The 21,348-nt window shown below is 35.8% G+C and overlaps 1 protein-coding gene and 1 pseudogene across 1 annotated transcript; both read left to right on the top strand.

The window, feature by feature from the left end:
• LOC132159290 (zinc finger protein 271-like) overlaps positions 1-21,348 on the top strand; it is a 147,312-nt pseudogene that overhangs the window by 6,928 nt on the left and 119,036 nt on the right.
• On the top strand, positions 583-8,851 carry LOC132159408 (zinc finger protein 726-like). The gene is made up of 2 exons (XM_059568913.1): positions 583-767; positions 7,880-8,851. Exon 2 carries the CDS (start codon positions 7,894-7,896, stop codon positions 8,731-8,733), a length of 840 nt encoding a protein of 279 aa, XP_059424896.1. The 5' UTR covers positions 583-767; positions 7,880-7,893; the 3' UTR covers positions 8,734-8,851.

Below are 21,348 nucleotides of genomic sequence, written 5' to 3'. Positions count from 1 at the left end.
TATGGTTAACAATAAAGATTAATAATAAGGAAAAGAAGCACATCACAAATAGCCTACATCATTAAATCCCGTCCTACTGTAGATAAACAGAACATCTCCACTTATTAACTAATGATCATGTGCCTGAAAGAAGCACAAATAAAGATATAGGTATATATATAAGATATAGGTATATCTATATATATCTATATATAAGAATTGGTAATTCTGCCCTCAACAAATCACTTCAATCGATAGGGAAACATGGTTCTGGTCAGTGCAATAAATGTGGACTCTCAGAAACTGTAGAGCATGTAATAATCAATTGTATGGCATATGAAAGGGAAAGAATTAAATAAAAAAATGATTTAATTTCTGTTGGCATTCTTTAACTTTGCCGAATATACTTAATAGTTCTTTCAAAGGATATGAAGCTCTTTTTTTTAAAGCAACAAGTTTATATAAGAAAATACAGAAAGGTAGGGTAGGTGGAAGTAATATTTTTTGTTTGTTTCTCTCCTGTTTATTTCTGACATCAGTGCTTCACACTCCATCCCAGTAGATGGCGGAATATGCACCAAAGCTGGTTTGCCAACCGCCATTAAACGTCAAAGAAGAAGAAGAAGTTATTTGTGGATTTTCTTAATTCTTATTGGAGACGCGAACCGTTTCAAACGATTCAGTTCGATTTGGTGAACTGGTTCAACCGAGTCACTGAGAAGAATCGGTTGAATCGAAGGATTCGTTCATGAACCGGACATCAGCGTGCGCTTGCTGTGTCTTCTGAGGTGAGTCGAGCAGTTCAGATATATATCGCTTGTTTACACATCCTTAAAAAAAACATTTCACACGGTTTGTTTAATCAACATCCTACGGGGTTCTTTCTAAATTGTTCTCATCGGATAGAACACTATTTATGCGCCTGTTCTGGCGACAGGAGAGGAACATCACAGGGAACTAAAGTCATGCGGACACGAACCATTGTGTGTGTTTCTTTAAAGTTTGTGTTAATCTTTTAGAGTGATGAAGATGTGCGTGTTTCTTTGTGCTTTCATAGATATGAAAATATTCAGTTATATCCTATATGGTTAATGGCAGACAGAAATGGAGCAGAAAAAAAACTGTAAAGATAGAGAGAGAGAGACGTTTTATAACATTTATTTTACTCTGCTCGGACTCTAATGGTGCTTTTTTATATTATTTATTTATTTATTTAATCATTTTTACAACATACACCTACTATTACTATGCCAATATAACTGCCAAATAAGCACACTAATGTCTGCACAAAAAGTTAAAGCTGTGCTGCCGAGTACAGCACTTTTTGACAGAATTATAATTATATTTCTAAGTTTATTGAAAGACAGAGAGAACATGAGAGATCCAGAACCCAGCAGAACCAAACACACTGAAGAACAAACAGGTTGCTAAACACACTAAAGAAATTAAAAGATAAAATTAAATGTCATCCTCTTAAAACTAAATAACTCATAAAAATAATATTTAATACATTAATTTCTAAGGATTCTTAATTATCAATTTGAACAAAAGAAAATCGATCCTACAACATGATCAAAATAATTAGCAAAAATTGTGTTAAAATGTATCAAATAATGATACAACAGTGTTTTGAGAAACATTGATTTGTTCATCCTGAAATCTTTGTGGGCATACCAATGGCATAATGTTATAGTTTGCATGAATTTAATTAAATGCAGCAAGTTGCTATTTTTGCTCAGTTTGGGTTTCTAAATAAATAATAAATATATATTTTATTTAATCTAAAGCAGCGGTTCCCCACCCCCGCTCTGCATATTTATTATGTATCTGTTATCACATAGGACTTCTGTTCTGTTCGAATGTAAGTGCCCTGCAGTGGACATCAGGATATTGATTCTAATTCCATGTTACATACAAAGAGGATTAAAGTGTGCAAGAAGTGAATTTAAATAGTATTTATTTACAGAGGCATATCACATCTGTGTGTGAAGATGCTGCAGACTATTACTGAATTATTTCAAGCATTTTTCCCCTCCGTGACCAGTGTGTCACAGAAGCACAGCTTTTTATAAAATTAATTTCTGTTGGCAGTAACACTTTGCTGATGTTTATGAGCCTGGGTGCCCTGTGTTATTGGAGGAGTGCTCTGATTGCCTCAAGTTGAAAAAAAAAGAGGCAACTCTGAGTGGAAAGGTGCCTGACGTCATTCACGTTTTTTTTCCATTGTCCAATTGAATGAATGGCAAGGCGGGCCTTCTGATGTGGTGACAAAAGTTTATCATTGTTTAGAAAGTCCAGAGACTGCAATGATGGAGGAGAAACTTTAGGTGTCTGTCGTGGGTCACCTGGAGCTGTATTTTTTATGGTTTCTGCTAATATGACAGTTTACTTCTTTGATTTACAGATTGTAAAATTATTGAAATGGCTGTTGCTCCCCCTTCCCTGTTTTGTTTCTTTGAATTGATGTTGTTTTGTTGAATTAAAGATAAAAAGAGTTAAGCACAAAAATAAATGCATAAATAACAGTGATATGATTTCTAAAGACATTTACAATATTTCGATATAAATTACCAGTGTTTCCCATAAATAGATATATTTGTGGCGTTTGATTTCGTTGAATAGACATGAGCACTGAACATTACAAAATCAAAACGTCGCAGGTGCTTTATATAAGTTTATCTCTGAAGCTTTGATTACAGCCGTTACTAAAATTTTGAAATATATTTTACATTTTTTATATTTTTAAATGTGAATTATTCCTGTGATCAAAGCTAAATTTTCAGCATCCTTATTCCAGTTTTCAGTGTCACATGATCCAGAAATCATTCTAATATGCCGATTTGCTGATTATCAATATTTAAAACAGTTGAGTAAATGTTTTTCAGGATTCTTTGATGAATGCTTTAAATTGATCAAAATTGATGATAAAGGGATTTATAATGGTACAAAAGATTTCTATTTCGGATAAATGCTACTATTCTGAATGTTTTTTTTTATCAAACACACCTGAAAAAAATGTACTCTGTTTTCAACATAATTTATGTTGAATTGTCTTGTTGAAATATGCATGGACGTCCCAAGAAAAAGATGTCTTCTTGAAGGCAGCATATTATGCAGCATATTATGCTCCAAAATCTCTGTACTTTTCAGCATTAATGGTACCTTCACAGAAGTGCAAGTTACCTTTGCCAAGGGCACTGACACAACCACATACCATGACAGATCCTGGCTTTTGGACTTGTTGCTGGTAACAGTCTGGATGATCCTTTTCTTCTTTGGTCCAGAGTATTTGTTGGCAAACTGGCGATCCTCGGCCCATCTTTGCTCCTAAAGGATTAGACCTTTCTTGGATGCTGCTTTTGTACTAAATCATAATTACAATCACCTGTTGACATCACCTGTTTCAAATCACATCATTATTTAACCATTTTACCTCATTACTAGCCCTAAATTGCTCCTGTCCCAACTTTTTTTGAAATGTGTTGCAGGTCTGAATGACAGGAAAGGATGCATATTTACAAATGACATGAAGTTGACCAGACAAAACATGAAATATTTTGTGTTCATATTGTCTGCAGTGAAATACAAGTCAAAGTAAATTTAGAAATCACTACTTTCTTTTTTTATTTGCGTTTTCCATACTGTCCCAACTTTTTCTGATTTGGGGTTGTAAATACTGCTTCACTTTTGATCATACAGATAAGAATAAGGTATCATTTCAAACTGCAAACGGTCTGGGTATGTATAGTCATAATAACAGCAAAATAATGTGCTTTTGTAAAATAAAGAAAATATACATGGTGATTTCTCTGCCATCTTGGTCTCTGTCACCTCTCTTCACAGACACGTAAATAAAACAGCGTTACCATTACAATATCATTCCTGTATGTGATGCAGTGCTGTCTAAGGGCCCGAAGATCATGGGCATCCAGTATGGTTTTCCGGCCTTGACCCTTACGCACAGAGATTGTGTGGAAGATTTTTATTAATAAGATTTTACTCAATCAAGTATAATCAAGTCTTATGTTAAGACTACTGGCAGAATTACATTAATTCAAAGCGATGTTTTGAGTATGGTGAATTACCTTTTTAGGCCACAATAAAACACATTTCTAAGTAACATGAACTTAATAATTTTCAATATGAATGCAAGTAATTAAGTTGATCCAACATAAGGTTTTAAGTAAGGTGAAGAAGTTTTTAGGCCACCGTAAAACGCATTTATAAGTAACATGAACTTAATAATTTCCAACATGAATGTAAGTAATTAAGTTGAGCCAACATAATGTTTTAAGTAAGGTGAAGAAGTTTTTTGGCCACAATAAAACACATTTCTAAGTAACATTAACTTAATAATTAAGTTGAGCCCTGTCCTATAATAAAGACATTTTCCTGTGTTTTCCAGGAGGGAAAACAGAAAGATGACAAACACATTCTGAAAGGTTGATAGATTTTTTTTATATTTATTTATTTAGCACTAAATCCTTAAAAGTGCAAACAGCAGCATTTGTAGGCTACATTCTCCTAAGACACAAAACATGTCTTTAATAATTGCACTGTCCATGGAGCGGACCTGAGTCACATTTCACTGCTGGTTATATATGCTATTTATAATTTTGTATGTGACGAATAAAAATCTTGAATCTTGTACCCAGAAGTTTTATGAGGAGGAACAGTGTTATAAAATTAAGTAAAACCCTGTGCATGAACCACCATTCTTATGTACACATGAAAATGATAAAAAAAAAATTACAGGTGGCTGTACATTCCAGGCACTAATTTCAACATCAAATGAGCAAACTTTCTATCAATAAACTTTGGCAGTACTTACATTATCATCTCTTCTCTCATCAATATCAGACTGCTCATACTCCTGACTAACTTAAGGAAAAATATCCAGCAAAAGAAGGCATCGATGATGGCAATCTTCATCACTTGCATCGCAAAGTCTCCGTCGAGCTCCTCCACATCCTTGAAGAAATTAAAAGATGTTAGGAAGTATAAAATACATGGCTCAAGCTCTTCAGGGTGACGTGCATAAGGGAATGAAGGGTGACCATGTACTTCAAAGCCTAGCCCACAGGAGGCTGGTCCACGGGATTGAAACGGCAATATCTCCACATGGGAAGGCTACAGAGACATGCAGTGCAAACAAAAGTAAAAATTAAAAGTATACTCAATTACTTACATGGTACTGTTTGAAAAGGTCCTCTTCCTCCTCTTCAAGATAGACTATGAGGCAGCGAATGGCAATTTCTCTCAACCTTTCAACTGTGTTGTCCTGATTCAAGTGTAACCCAAATCACGATTTCAAAAAAAATAAATAACAAAAAGAGTGTTAGTTAGGGACCTAAGTAGGGAGATAAATTAAGTAAAATGATTCAAGGAGGTGTGTGTGTGAACACAACTGGTTTCTGTCTCACCCTGTATCTCTTCACGGCTTTCTTTAGTACTGGATCATGGCAGAAAGCCACGCCTACATACACACACACACGACAGTATTTTAAATTTCATTCAATTTCAGTATTTCTTCAATTCAGTAACTAAGTAAGTTTCACCTGTGTCATTGTCACTAATTGTAGATGGACTCTGACCGCTCCTCACCTCAGGGGAAGGAGATGTCTGGATTGTCCTGAGAGGCTGACCAAGTCTCAACTTGAAACCTTGGTGCACGACACCAGGATACCAAGAGAAGATGAAGGCGAGTTTTTTGTCCTTGCAAGGCACACGGCAAAGAGACTGAAGACCTGAGTAGAGAGATAAATTAAGTAAAATTATTTTAAACGTGTTACAGCCGTGGTAGGGTGACCCACCAGTGGCCAAGTGTGTTTTTTATGATGGGGGCCAATCTTAAAGCAAGCCTTGTAATGCTGGTAATAGGATAAATTACAACACAAAAATGTCAAGGAAATTATAAGGGTTGCTCACGGAGGATGGATATTTTAGTGCAAACAAAACAATTATTCATCATGAATTCATAATCTATATTTTAAATAACACACATGAAATTACTGACTTTAAGTAATTATGCATATTTTTAAACAGCTTTCCAATCACTATTAATCTTTTTAGCACCATTTTTTAATTGTGATATATTTCTCTTTTAACCATACATGTAACAGTCATCTTATTTCCCTTTCAAAACATTTAAAATGAACTGTATTACCATTACTGTCCAACGTAAAGCAAGCATTTTCTTAGAAATTAACCTCTGTACTTATCAATTCAAATCAGACATTCAGTTGAATTGTATGGTCACTACAACTACACTACACTTTCTTCCGATGTATCATCGTGTCAATTCTCAGTTGATTTTGATAGTAATATCAATTTTGATTAATATGCACGAGGGAGGGAGAGCAAGACAGAAGACTGTGAGAGCGTGCGCGCAGCCGGAGGAGGGTCTCTCTCTCTCTCTGCTTGTTCTCTCAGTAACATGCGCGGACGCCTGTCACAACTAGCAGTCAGTAATTTACATCACTCACCGATCAAATAAGGCTTTCCACTTATCACTCCATGCAGGTTCTGTTCATAGACAGTAGGTTCTGTTACTGAAGAATCCAACACGAGACAACAATATTGGGTAGCCAAACTGTTGCATGATTGGCTGTTAACGTGTCACTCCCTACGTTGCTAGGTTACCAGAGAGCGAGTGCCTTTGTTCATGCAACCAAACTTGCTTCGCAACCTCTGGTTTCTTCCGACGAAGAAAAAAAAATATATCGAACGTTTTATCGAACGCATTTTTTATTCCTATTGATTACATGTCTATCTTACATTTTATTCATAAACCTTAAAAAAACACTCTTTTGTAGTAAAATACGAGCAGAAGATAAAAAAAATGGAATTCCAAAAAATTTAAATGGTAAAAAACGAAATTTGGAAAAATAAATAAAACGAAATTTAGGAAAAATAAAACGGAATTCATAGGGCCTTACATAACTCCGACTGGTTTTGAGCAAGCAAAGTATTTGAACAAATAGTGTAGCTACTCAATCAGTGACAGGCTACAACTATAAGGTTAGCTAACTTTACATCGGCACACAGACTATAACGTTACTATCAACACTTCCTTAACTTTTAGAGTAAGGACTTGCAGATTTCGGTATTCGGTTACAGTAGGCTACCACCAACTGAATCCTGAGCAAATGTGAATATGTGTAATTAAGCATAAAATTACTTACCATTCTTCATATGCTTCACTCATCTCATCTCGTCGTTTGGTTTTGAACATGGGCGCGGAAACTGTGGGCCATTTACACGTCATCAAATAGTTTTTTACATTAACAGAACTTAAAATTAAATGTTTTTTGATTAACTGAAAATGTTAAGCTCTGACAAGTCATGATAGTATATTTCATCAATAGGCATAATTTGTGTGTCATCCCAACTCAATAAAATAACAATTACAATTAAAAAGTCTAACAGTATCTCAGAACTTGATTTTTTATTTCAAAACGATATATAAATTTAAGTAATGACTAAAGGTCCTCTGAATTAGTTTTTAGAGTGTATGTCTGCAAATAACATCCTGACCACCACAGATAGGAATCATCTGGAAAAATATGCAATGGGCCTCTTTTCTTTACCATAGCAAGTCCCTAGGGAGGTATCAAAATTGCAAGCATAAGGAAAAGTTTGACTATTTGGAAACGCCCTGTATAGGGTATATAATGAGATGCTACCTAGCATTCGGGAGATCTTCTCACAAAGAGGATCTCGGCTTTGTTTCTCTCTGAAATAAAGTCTATCTTCTGGAAACAAAACCCAGAGACTGCGTGATTCCTCAGACACAGGGCAGATAAAAATACACAACATTTGTTCCAGATTCTTTGAATCTTTGGATGATATTATGCACTGTAGATCATGATAACATCAAACTCTTTTAAATGTATTACAGCTGTAGAATTGAAAATGCACAAGAGGACCCACACTGGAGAGAAACCTTACATGTGTTCACACTGTGATAGGAGATTTGTTCATAGAGCAACTCTGAAAACACATGAGAGGACCCACACCGGAGAGAAACCTTACAAGTGTTCATACTGTGACAAGACATTCAGTTGTTCAGGACATCTGAAAACACACCAGAGGATCCACACTGGAGAGAAACCATACACGTGTTCACACTGTGACAAGAGATTCGTTCAGAAAGCAAATCTGAAAACACATGAGAGGACTCACACCGGAGAGAAACCTTACAAGTGTTCACACTGCAACAAGAGATACCGTTTATCAGGACATCTGAAAACACACCAGAGGATCCACACTGGAGAGAAACCATACAAGTGTTCACACTGCAACAAGAGATACCGTTTATCAGAACATCTGAAAACACATGAGAGGACCCACACTGGAGAGAAACCATTCACATGTGATCTGTGTGGGAAGAGTTTCACACAATCAGCAAACCATAAGTTGCACATGCACATCCACACTGGAGAGAAACCGTTTACATGTGATCTGTGTGGGAAGAGTTTCATAATAAAACGCAGCTTTAAAGAGCACATGAACATCCACTCTGGGGAAAAACCGTACACATGTGATCAGTGTGGCAAAGGATTTGTAAGGTCTTCTGACCTAAAGATTCACCTGACACTTCATACAAAGAAGAAACATCTGTATTTATGTTCTTTGTGTGGAAAGAGTTTTCCACTGCTGAAAAGTTTAAAAACACATCAGAAAAGACATACTGCCAAAAAAGCTTATATGTGCTTTGAGTGTGAGAAGACTTTTTTACAGAGGAACATTTGAAAATGCACCAGAGAACTCACACTGGAGAGAAACCTTACATGTGTTCACACTGCGACAAGGGATTCAGTTCTTCATCAAGTCTGAAAAAAGCATGAAAGGACTCATACTGGAGAGAAGCCTTACAAGTGTTCACACTGTGACAAGAGATTCAGTCAGTCAGAAATCCTGAAAAATCATGAGAGGACTCACACTGGAGAGAAACCTTTCAAGTGTTCACACTGCGACAAGGGATTCAATCACTCAGGAAACCTAAAAAAACATGAGAGGATCCACACTGGAGAGAAACCATACACATGTGATCAATGCGGGAAGAGCTACACTGAATCATCTACTCTACAGAGACATAAAACAATCATCCACAGCCCGAAATCATAGTAAGTAGAGTTAATCTTCAACTTAATGCTTTACTTTTGACTCGTCAGTCTGTATTCTGTTCCCGCTGAAAAGCAGGCAATGGTTTCTAATTACAAATGCAAATGTATCTATTTACACCATGTTTTTGCAGTGTTGAGTTTTGTAGCCAATGACAGACATGTTTGTTGAAAGCACTGACCAATCAGAGGGGTTTAATGTAAGTTAGTCAAAATATACTCACTATCCCTTAAAACACATCTAGTTTTGTTTGTTGACTGAGTTATACACACTCTTATTATAACAAAGTGTAGAGTCACAAACACATTTAACTACAGGAGTGAATTCACTAAACTCTTCCGTGAGACACTCTTGAAATTGCTGTGATTGACAGTGATAACAGAAGTAACGGACGGGACAAAACATCTGGCAAACCTTTTTCAAAATATGCTCAGCAACCTCTACAGTTGTTACTTTTTAATTTTAGTTGTAACATGAATTACTTGTCATTTTTACATTATAATTATTATAAATATTTAACTTAAATTGTTTTGTATTTTCAAGTAGTTAACTAGTTAAAACAGGTAAATGACAAATCCTTCTAGATGTTGGTGTCTGGGCAAAATGTTCCCTTTGTTTAAATGGTTAACAATAAAAGTAAAAAAAAAAAAATCTTGCATTAAATTAGCATTTTATATTAAATCCATACGCAAAACTTAAAATAACTAGCTTATATAAGGGAGTGGAAATGGCAAATGAGCTAATGAGTGGCCTTCTGTCTACTGGTTATAGTGGGAGAAGTGTTTGTTTTTTAAACCAGGTGACCGAAATCATGTCATCAATCAAGTAATTCATCTTTAAAGGCCATTTTACGGCAGAACTAATAATTAAATGTTTAAGTCAAGTAAGAAGCAAGTAATAAAAGCATTCATCCTTGATTTGTTTTACACATTTGGAAGACTGTGAAACAATCAATTAATTTACCTTAATTATTAGTTCTGGAGCAGATACCCTAACTCATGCTAGTCTGTGGTAGTTTTGTAATCTGATTATATTAAGGCCTGACCAGGAGTAAATCTGCCAACACTTTGTCAGTGTACAAAAAGTGTACTGTTCTTTTGATATATATTGTTATTTATTGCCCATAATTGACACATTTGAAACATTTACACAGTTTTTTGATACTTCAGCATGTATAGATTTTGTTCACTTAAGATATGCCAATTTAAATGTATTTAGGCTATATAATTTCCTGAAAGTTAAATTTTTGTGTGGGTTTTGTTAATTTTGATAATCCATTGCTGATTAAAATGGTATATTGTCAATGAAATGAAAATGGCATCAGATCGAATTTATAAATGTATGTATGTAAGAGGCTCTTTTTATACCCAATCATGTTGCCAATTGACCTAATAAGTTGCAAATTGGTCCTCCAGCTGTTCCTTATATGTACATTTAACTTTTCCGGCCTCTTATTACCTGTCCCAACTTTTTTGGAATGTGTAGCTCTCATGAAATCCAAAATTAGCCAATATTTGGCATGACATTTCAAAATGTCTCACTTTCAACATTTGATATATCATCTATATTCTATTGTGAATAAAATATAAGTTTATGAGATTTGTAAATTATTCCACTCCTTTTTTCCTCACAATTTGTACAGTGTCCCAACTTTTTTGGAATCAGGTTTGTATTAATGCATTAGATGCACTTGGCCCGCCCCAGATCTGTGTGGATCATCTGTCATTTCATGCAGTCGATTGGTGACTAATATGAAGCAGAGCAACTTACTGCATAATAGAGCCTAGAGAATATCCTTAAAATACAAGATATGGGGCAATACACCCCTGTTTGAAATTGTGTATAATATTTACATTACATATTTAAAAAATATTGCACGAGAAGTAGGCTAAGTGTAATATTACTCGAGTTCAAATGTGATACTCATCTTATACAACAGTTCATTAAGAAGTTAATATTGTGTTAGTTTAGACACAATGTTGTCTGTTTTGCTCAATTTTGCCAACCAGAAGATAAAGACAAATCAGAACTGTTCATCTCCAAGCAACCCACAGAGGAATTTCATTTCTTAATCCACGTTTTGAACGAATTTGGTGAACCATTTGGCACGTTGAACCATTGGCCATAGTCGCGTTGGCTTTGAAGTGGCGCTGCACAGACCAATCGGTGTTTGACATCAAAGTACCATGAGAGCGATTCAAAAGCACAAGGAGTCGTCTGCTCTCTAAGCTCTTGTGGTTCTTTGATGTCACACACCAGTCGGTCTGATGGTGATGATGATGTCACACACCGGTCGGTCTGATGGTGATGATGATGTCACACACCGATCGGTCTGATTGTGATGATGATGTCACACACCGATCGGTCTGATTGTGATGATGTCACACACCGGTCGGTCTGATGGTGATGTCACACACCGATCGGTCTGATTGTGATGATGATGTCACACACCGGTCGGTCTGATGGTGATGATGATGTCACACACCGGTCGGTATGATGGTGATGATGATGTCACACACCGGTCGGTCTGATGGTGATGATGATGTCACACACTGGTCGATCTGATGGTGATGATGATGTCACACACCTGTCGGTCTGATGGTGATGATGATGTCACACACCGGTCGATCTGATGGTGATGATGATGTCACACACCAGTCGGTCTGATGGTGATGATGATGTCCCACAACGGTCAGTCTGATGGTGATGATGATGTCACACACCGGTCGGTCTGATGGTGATGATGATGTCACACACCGGTCGGTCTGATGGTGATGATGATGTCACACACCGGTCAGTCTGATGGTGATGATGATGTCACACACCAGTCGGTCTGATGGTGATGATGATGTCCCACAACGGTCGGTCTGATGGTCTGATGACAATGAGGACAATTCCTCATTGTCATTAGGACATGTCCCCAAAACCTTCAAACTGGCTGTTATTAAGCCTCTCATCAAAAAACCACAACTTGACCCCAAAGAACTAGTTAATTATAGACCAATCTCGAATCTCCATTTTCTGTCCAAGATACTAGAAAAGGTGGTATCCACACAATTATATTCCTTCTTAGAGAAAAATGGTATATGTGAGGATTTCCAGTCAGGATTTAGACCGTATCATAGTACTGAGACTGCTCTTCTTAGAGTTACAAATGATCTGCTCTTATCATCTGATCGTGGGTGTATCTCTCTATTAGTTTTATTGGATCTTAGTGCTGCGTTTGACACAATTGACCACAACATTCTTTTGCATAGACTTGAATACTTTGTTAGCATCAGTGGAAGTGCATTAGCATGGTTTAAATCGTACTTATATGACCGCCATCAGTTCGTAGCAGTGAATGAAGATGTATCCTATCGATCACAAGTGCAGTATGGAGTACCTCAAGGCTCAGTACTAGGGCCGCTACTCTTCACGCTTTATATGTTACCCTTGGGAGATATCATCAGGAAACATGGTGTTAGCTTTCACTGTTATGCTGATGATACTCAGCTCTATATTTCTTCGCAGCCCGGTGAAACACACCAATTTGAAAAACTAATGGATTGCATAGTCGATATAAAAAACTGGATGACGAGTAATTTCTTACTGCTAAATTCTGAAAAAACAGAGGGGTTAATTATAGGACCTAAAAACTCTGCTTGTAATAACCTAGAACACTGTCTAAGACTTGATGGTTGCTCTGTCAATTCTTCGTCATCAGTTAGGAACCTAGGTGTGCTACTTGATCGCAATCTTTCCTTAGAAAGCCACGTTTCTAGCATTTGTAAAACTGCATTTTTCCATCTCAAAAATATATCTAAATTACGGCCTATGCTCTCAATGTCAAATGCAGAAATGTTAATCCATGCATTTATGACCTCAAGGTTAGATTATTGTAATGCTTTATTGGGTGGTTGTTCTGCACGCTTAGTAAACAAACTACAGCTAGTCCAAAATGCAGCAGCAAGAGTTCTTACTAGAACCAGGAAGTATGACCATATTAGCCCGGTCCTGTCAACACTGCACTGGCTCCCTATCAAGCATCGCATAGATTTTAAAATATTGCTTATTACTTATAAAGCCCTGAATGGTTTAGCACCTCAGTATTTGAATGAGCTCCTTTTACATTATAATCCTCTACGTCCGCTACGTTCTCAAAACTCAGGCAGTTTGATAATACCTAGAATATCAAAATCAACTGCAGGCGGCAGATCCTTTTCCTATTTGGCGCCTAAACTCTGGAATAACCTACCTAAAATTATTCGGGAGGCAGACACACTCTTGCAGTTTAAATCTAGATTAAAGACCCATCTCTTTAACCTGGCATACACATAACATACTAATATGCTTTTATTATCCAAATCCGTTAAAGGATTTTTAGGCTGCATTAATTAGGTAAACCGGAACCGGAAACACTTCCCATAACAACCTATGTACTTGCTACATCATTAGAAGAATGGCATCTACGCTAATATTTGTCTGTTTCTCTCTTGTTCCGAGGTCACCGTGGCCACCAGATCCAGTCTGTGTCCAGATCAGAGGGTCACTGCAGTCACCCGGATCCAGTACGTATCCAGACCAGATGCTGGATCAGCACCTAGAAAGGACCTCTACATCCCTGAAAGACAGCGGAGACCAGGACAACTAGAGCCCCAGATACAGATCCCCTGTAAAGACCTTGTCTCAGAGGAGCACCAAGACAAGACCACAGGAAACAGATGATTCTTCTGCACAATCTGACTTTGCTGCAGCCTGGAATTGAACTACTGGTTTCGTCTGGTCAGAGGAGAACTGGCCCCCCAACTGAGCCTGGTTTCTCCCAAGGTTTTTTTCTCCATTCTGTCACCGATGGAGTTTCGTTCCTTGCCGCTGTCGCCTCTGGCTTGCTTAGTTGGGAACACTTCATCTACAGCGATATCGTTGACTTGATTGCAAATAAATGCACAGACACTATTTAACTGAACAGAGATGACATAACTGAATCCAATGATGAACTGCCTTTAACTATCATTTTTGCATTATTGACACTGTTTTCCTAATGAATGTTGTTCAGTTGCTTTGACCAATGTATTTTGTTTAAAGCGCTATATAAATAAAGGTGACATTGACATTGACATTGATGGTGATGATGATGTCAAACACCGGTCGGTCTGATGGTGATGATGATGTCACACACCGGTCGGTCTGATGGTGATGATGATGTCACACACCGGTCGGTCTGATGGTGATGATGATGTCACACACCGGTCGGTCTGATGGTGATGATGATGTCACACACCGGTCGATCTGATGGTGATGATGATGTCACACAACGGTCGGTCTGATGGTGATGATGATGTCACACACCGGTCGGTCTGATGGTGATGATGATGTCACACACCGGTCGGTCTGATGGTGATGATGATGTCACACACAACGGTCGGTCTGATGGTGATGATGATGTCACACACCGAACAAGCCTAATGATTCAATGAACCATTCATAAAGAACCATTTACTTCACTCCTGAATGAATCAGCCATTTATACAAACCAAATGAATGAATAAATGACTCGATGACTTAATCATTAAGACATTACCTCCACCTACGCAGTTTTAGTTTATTATTTAGGGTATCATTTCATTAAAGAAATAATTTCATATTTTCATAGTAATAATAATAAAATTAAGAAAATAAATGATTAATGTTATAGTTCACCCTGCAAAAAATGACAATTCTGTCACCATTTTCTCACATGGTCCAAAAGAGCATAATCAAACCAAAAATATTTCTTGCTGAACCTACTTTTTGTAATGCCTGATGCTTTACACAACAACGACTTTAAATGATCTTTTTCACTTTTTTAGAATAAATCTGAGTCTGTGTCTGAAAGCCACAATGAGTGATGGCACACTTATTGAACTCAAATATGGAATTTGAAGTGAAACAGCTTAATTGTTTACTTTTATTGTTTGCAGTGCAAAACTAATGATTGATTAGTAGTTGGCTAATGAAGATAATACAGTAACCAAACAGATTTTTTTTTTTCCAGATGTGTACAAGAAAGAAAAGTCCAAAGTTGTCACGGTGAATAAAGTTCAAGACTTCAAGACTTTTCAAGAGATTCAGATCAACTCATAGATAGTTCCTTCCCAAAAGAACATCATCTAATTGTTTTATTCTTGTTTCTCAATTTGCTTCATAATATAATCTCTCATTATGCTTTATAATTTCAAGTTAGATTTTTTTTTTTACTCCATTTATGAAAAAGTGGACTTTTTAGTCGTGTGGACAACAAAGTGACCTGAAGAAGAGTCCATCTTAGTTTTAGGAAAGACATTGATCTGGTATTTGTGTTTAATTGTTAATCTTATAATCTTATAAATGCTCGACCATTTGTGATGCACTGGGTTGGTCGTAAATCAATAATCTTCTCACAAATTTTCAAGTAATCATGTATTTTATCAACTTATATTGACCATTTTTAATGTCTAATGATGCTACTTGCGACAATAGTTTAATCAGTATTATTATTAATTTAATAATTTGGGGTTTATCTGAAAGCCATTGCCTGCTATGATTGCTTTTTAGACTTTTTTATGTTTTAAATGTCTTGATAGATAAAGTCTTACTGCCTGACACAGATGAGACCCAGGTCTGATTGTGATGGTGCAGAAAAGTTGTACATTTACTTCAAATATGCACATGAGTAATCATAACCAAAGCTGAGAAATTAAGTTTTAATGAATATAATCAAGACACTTGAAAAATACTTTACGGTTATATATATATATATATATATATATATATATATATATATATATATATATATATATATATATATAAAACAATGCATTATTTGATCGATTACACCTTTATGTACCATAAAGAAAACTGTAAAACTGATAAAAAAAAAATTGTTACCAAAAAAATGTATTTGACACATGAATTTTTCCTGACACAGCTTAACTCTTGAGTTCTTGTCATATTTAATTACAATTTTCCTAAACTATACCAAATAAACTGTGATAATGTGAGAAATGCTAAAGGTGTCTGAATAAATTTAGGTTTGACTGTATGTTGGCGTATATAACACTTTAACATTTTAATACATTTTTAAAAATGATATTAAATGAAATTGTAAGAACTTTAATTTTTGGCAAAGTTCTGCACAACAAAAGTATATTAAGATACAACATGGACAAATACGATATTCCTTAATAATGTTTAAATAAATTAATTATTATAAAGAATAATATTATTGGTGTTAATATAATTTTGAAGTACATCGTACAATGCTAATATATTTCTGTCATAATTTCAATTTAAATCAAACTTTTATTTTGACGGGTTGTAGCGGACCTTTGAGTTGCAGAATGGATTTTACAATGGATTTTCTTCAATAAAACTAGGAAATCTTTAAGTTTTCTCTCAGCCCTGCTGATGTGCATGATTGTGTAGACATTTAAAACACTATTAGCATCATGCAAACTTCAGTGTGTAGGAAATAAAACGGCACCATTCAGACACATGCAGAAACAAGCAGATTATTTATATAGCAGTCTCTTTGTGCTTTAATACTCACAGACACATATCTGCTTTTGCTTTATCTATACATCAGATATTTAGCATACATATTTACAGATGTATGAGCATCCATACATGCACGATTTGTGACATCTTCGTTATACTGTAAATTCCATTTTCATGACTACAGATTATTTAATTTTCTTTGACTTGATAAACGTGATGATAATGAACTATATACTATCATGTAGTTTTATCTCCTACAAGCCAGTCTGTTAAATGATTGACAGATTTTAAACTGAGACCTAAAAGGGTTTTGTTATCTTGTAGCTCCCTCTGGTGGACAACTTTAGTACTATTGCCTACATTTTCGTTCCTTTTGAGATTAATTATTTTATACATAAAAATGATAAAAATTTTGTGTAGAAATTGCCTGGTTTCACTGTTACACCAGGGTTCACTTTTATATCCTTTCTTTTCACATTTCTCTGTTTTTACTGTCAGATTCAGATCAGTTTCTCCCAAAAGAACATCATCTTAATATTTTCTTGTATATTATAGTGCTTCATAATCCATGTCATTATGCTTTATGATTTTGTTTTACTTATAATTTGTTTAACTCTTAAGTTTAATAACTTTCTTATTTATATTTATAAAAGTGTACTTTTTTGGTAAATGTATAATGTAGCTTTGCAACAGTGCATTTGTTTGCTTCTCCTCTTTTCAAGTGGTGTATTAAATCATGTATTAAACTCATTTTATCACACACTTTTATCGTCCAGTTTTATTGTCTAGTCATGAGCTACTATGCTTGCTGTTTTAGCTTGATTCTTGTAAATGTTACAGATGTTCTTTCCTTGCGACTGCGAGCGCCATTTGGCGTGTTTTGATTCCAATATTTTTAATTGGCAAGTTAAGTAATAACACGAAGGACTTTTAATTCACAATTGCGTAAGTGTGGTAAACAAATATGCACAACATATTTATACATTTTGCATTTGTGTGAAAGCATATAACATATTTAAGGATAAGTTATAATTAACGTCTCTTGGGGCAAAAAAACAAACAAACAAAAAAACTGTTTTGATAAGCCCTTATTCTCGCATCGCTGTCATTACGTCACCAATGGTATCCTTCCTTGTTCCTTCTGAGGTGAGTCCAGCAGTTGTGACATTTCGCTCATTTAAAGAGATAGTTCACTTTCAAATTAAATTTTGGTATGTTTTAGTAGTGCTGGGTGGTAAACCGGTTCATACCGAAAACCGGTGTATAGTTTCGTTACGATGTTAATTTTGAATATACCGCCATACCGGTGTATTTAATTACTCAGCGTTCAGAACGAACGTTATGCTGCGCCGCGGCCGCGCGACACTGTTTCAGACGGACCCTTTACAATGTTGCACTTCTAAGCAGCGACTGCGAAGCGCGGTGAGGGCAGTGTTCCCAACTTAGCAATTTTGTTGCTAGATTTAGCAATTTTTCAGACTACACTACCAACTTTTTTTCCAAAAAGCACCTAGCAACAAATTTAGCAATTTTTTACATTTATTTGGCACTTTTTAGCAACGTTTAATAAGTGACTTGAGTGATAAAAAAGGCTCATATTCTATTTTTCTGTCAGAGTCTATTTTTGCTGTGCTGCAGGCGCTGAATTAAAGTGAAAGCGCATTGTTCACGGGAAAAATGAACATGGATAGACATGGAAACGCAGTCACATCGGTTTTTGGCTAGGTTTAAAACAAGAAAAAGGGCACTTTTAGATAAACAAGGAAAACAATATATATGTTCACTTCTATGGAACCATGTTCAGCAGCATCAGTGCCACCCTGTGATGTTCAGGACCAGGGATAGCTCCTCCAACACAGGTGTGCACTGTTTCTCCTCTGACAGAGAGCCTCAGCTGAGACACTTGGTACACAGCAACCTACAAAGGGCTCCAACATAATGAGAAAACCAGACACAGATGATAAAAAAGTACTGAGCACTGTGAATGTTAGAGACTCATATTATATTTATAACAATCACAGTTGATGTTCAAATTGTATTTTAGGGCAGTTTTTGAAGACAGAAAAACAAGAAATGTTGTGACAACCTGGACAGAAGTGTGAATTGACCATAATATTGTATGTTAGGTGTAAGATTCGTTAAACCTTGTTTGCTAGAATACATCTAATTAAGTACACAATACTCCCACATTTGCTCGTTCCTGCAGAGTTTTGCTTCAACCCCAATCTGACACAACTGAACAAACTAGTCAAGCTCTTACTTGTCACACTAGAAACTTTGCGTTTGGTGTGTTAAGGCACGTTGGATCTGAACTCTGCAGGACACTGGCCCTCCAGGACTGAATTTGGGAACCCTGTCCTAATAGAAAGATAGAGTCAGGTGTGTTTGATGAAGGTTGGAGCTAAACTCTGCTGGAAAGTGTATCTCTAGGGCCAGAGTTGAGAACCCCTGATTTAGACAATTTACTTCTTTACAACCTTGTTTCTTTTCGGTGTTGCACTGAATTATGTGACCCTGTAGACACTGCATTGAGCTAAGATCTAAGCTAAGAGCTAAGCAGCACTAAAGTCATTAAATCTGCTGGGTCACAGATTCGATAACCGAATGAATCAGCACCGTATGAATGGTTTACTAACTCATGAAGACAGTCCCTCGCTGTCACTTACTGACATACACTGCAATGAAAGCACTGATATTTAATCAGGTTGTTACGTCCCAGGTTATAATTGTGTTTTGGGTATGATGTTGTTGCTCCCTCCCCTTCTTTCTCTTTCCATCTTTACTTTCTATTTCAGCAGGGTGACGCGGGAACGGGAGTTGTCGAATTCTGTCAATCAAGGAAAATGTTAAGTGACGACAACGCGCGGCTTCACTAATGAGGACGCGCCATATGATTAAAGGGTGCAGCCTTTAAGTAGCCTTTAATCATATGGTTCTTCTCTCTAAGGTGTTCACCGTTTCCGTTACCTGGTTGTCAAACCAATGTGAGTAAACGGGGAAAGGGAAAAGAACAGGCAAGATATCACGTGATATTCATGTGCCACACTGAGGTTGTCAATTTTGTATAGAACACTAGTTTAGTGACTCGTGCCGCTTGATTGTATGTTTTCTTTGGCTGGTAGTTAGCGTAGTTTATTTAGGGCGTCTTTGACGCTGAAGATTTTTCTTTTCTTTTATATAGGGGTTTGTTTGTGAATATTGATGGTTGAGTTAGATTAGAAGGTTTTTTGTTTATAGCAAGATTGGTTTTGTTTCATTTCTTTCTTTGTTTTGGCACGGTTTTGTTCTTCTCCCTTTTCCCCGTTCTTTTGTAAATCTCTATTTTTGTTTGATTATAAAGTGTATATAATTTGTAAAGTTATGTAAATAATAATCTGGGTTAATGTTTTGCCTGATCACTGTAATAAATAGACACTTTGCCGAGTTTAGGACAGAATGTGTGTTGTTGTTTTTTTTCCAGTACACGTTCAGTGTTTTAATGTTGCACCCCTTTATTTTTCACCTAGACTTTAAAAAGGGTTTTTAACACAGGTACACAGATATTATAAAATATTATTTATTGAACAATAATAGCCATTATAAACTCTTTATTATATATTATTTAAACAAGTTCTAAATTCGATGCCATATACCTGTAATTTGTGTTGAAAAACAAAATCCTTATAATATAAACATTACGTTAAGTGAAAACAAGTAATAAGACTGCAATATGATTATTGTTATAACTGCAATAAAATAATTTTTAACTAGTTGAAATTAAATGCTGCTTTTTCTCTGTTAAAATGTCTATGCATTGAAATTTATTGGACTTTGTTAATGTGCTCCTATTCAAATTTGGCAGTCATTGCATAGTTTTCATGTGTTGTACTTTAATTGAAATTATGTTTTATTTGGTATATATTTATGCTTTTGGCTTGTTTTTATTTGTGTGAACTACCCATATTATATTAGGCTACTTTTCATATTTTGTGAACAAATACGATGAGTGACTAAATTTGTGTGTATTATAAATTAATAAGCCTTCATATGTTAACATAGGCTTATAAAATGGAAAATAACCAGAGGTCAGCAACGCTACAAGTAAGGCGAAATGTAAATAAGGACTGGTAATAAGATGAATATTCATATTTAATACTGTTAAGAAAACATTTTGATTGGAGCATGTAAATAACCAGTTTTGGGGTGGTAAGTACCTTTTTTTATGAACGTGATAAAAAAACGTTTTTAAAACACTGAAAATGTAGTCAAAAAACAAACAAACAAAAACATTTGTATTAAATACGTTGCAAAATGTTCTTACATAAATCTGTCACAAGACAGTCTTTGAAGCTGAGGTAGAAGATTGTATTTGTTTTAAACTTAATTATTTTCTATAGTATGTGTTCAGTTATAATTCTGTGGCTAAAACCACCATCAAAATGTTTGTCTAATCCGTAACAAGACACACTAAACAACTGGTTTTCAAATTCAAGTCAAAACTTTGGCAGCTTTATCTTAATTGTTGAAAAAAAAGAAACATGTTACGACCTGTTCACAACGTGGAAAAAAAGTGTTGTGTTTGCAGGTAATTACGTCTTTTATCAAGCCTGATTGGGGTGAATGCGCGTCTCAAAGAAAGATGCAGATGATCAGTACCGACTTGTGAATTTATTGTGTGCAGCTTCCATTTGAGAGACACCGATAGATAAGATTTAAAGAACGGAAAAAAAGGCTCTGAATCAGGAGTCGATATTTGATGGAATCGAT

This window comes from Carassius carassius, chromosome 16 (genome assembly GCF_963082965.1).
Source record: "Carassius carassius chromosome 16, fCarCar2.1, whole genome shotgun sequence".
NCBI lineage: Eukaryota > Metazoa > Chordata > Actinopteri > Cypriniformes > Cyprinidae > Carassius > Carassius carassius.
This window is presented reverse-complemented; position numbering and strand designations above follow the sequence as displayed.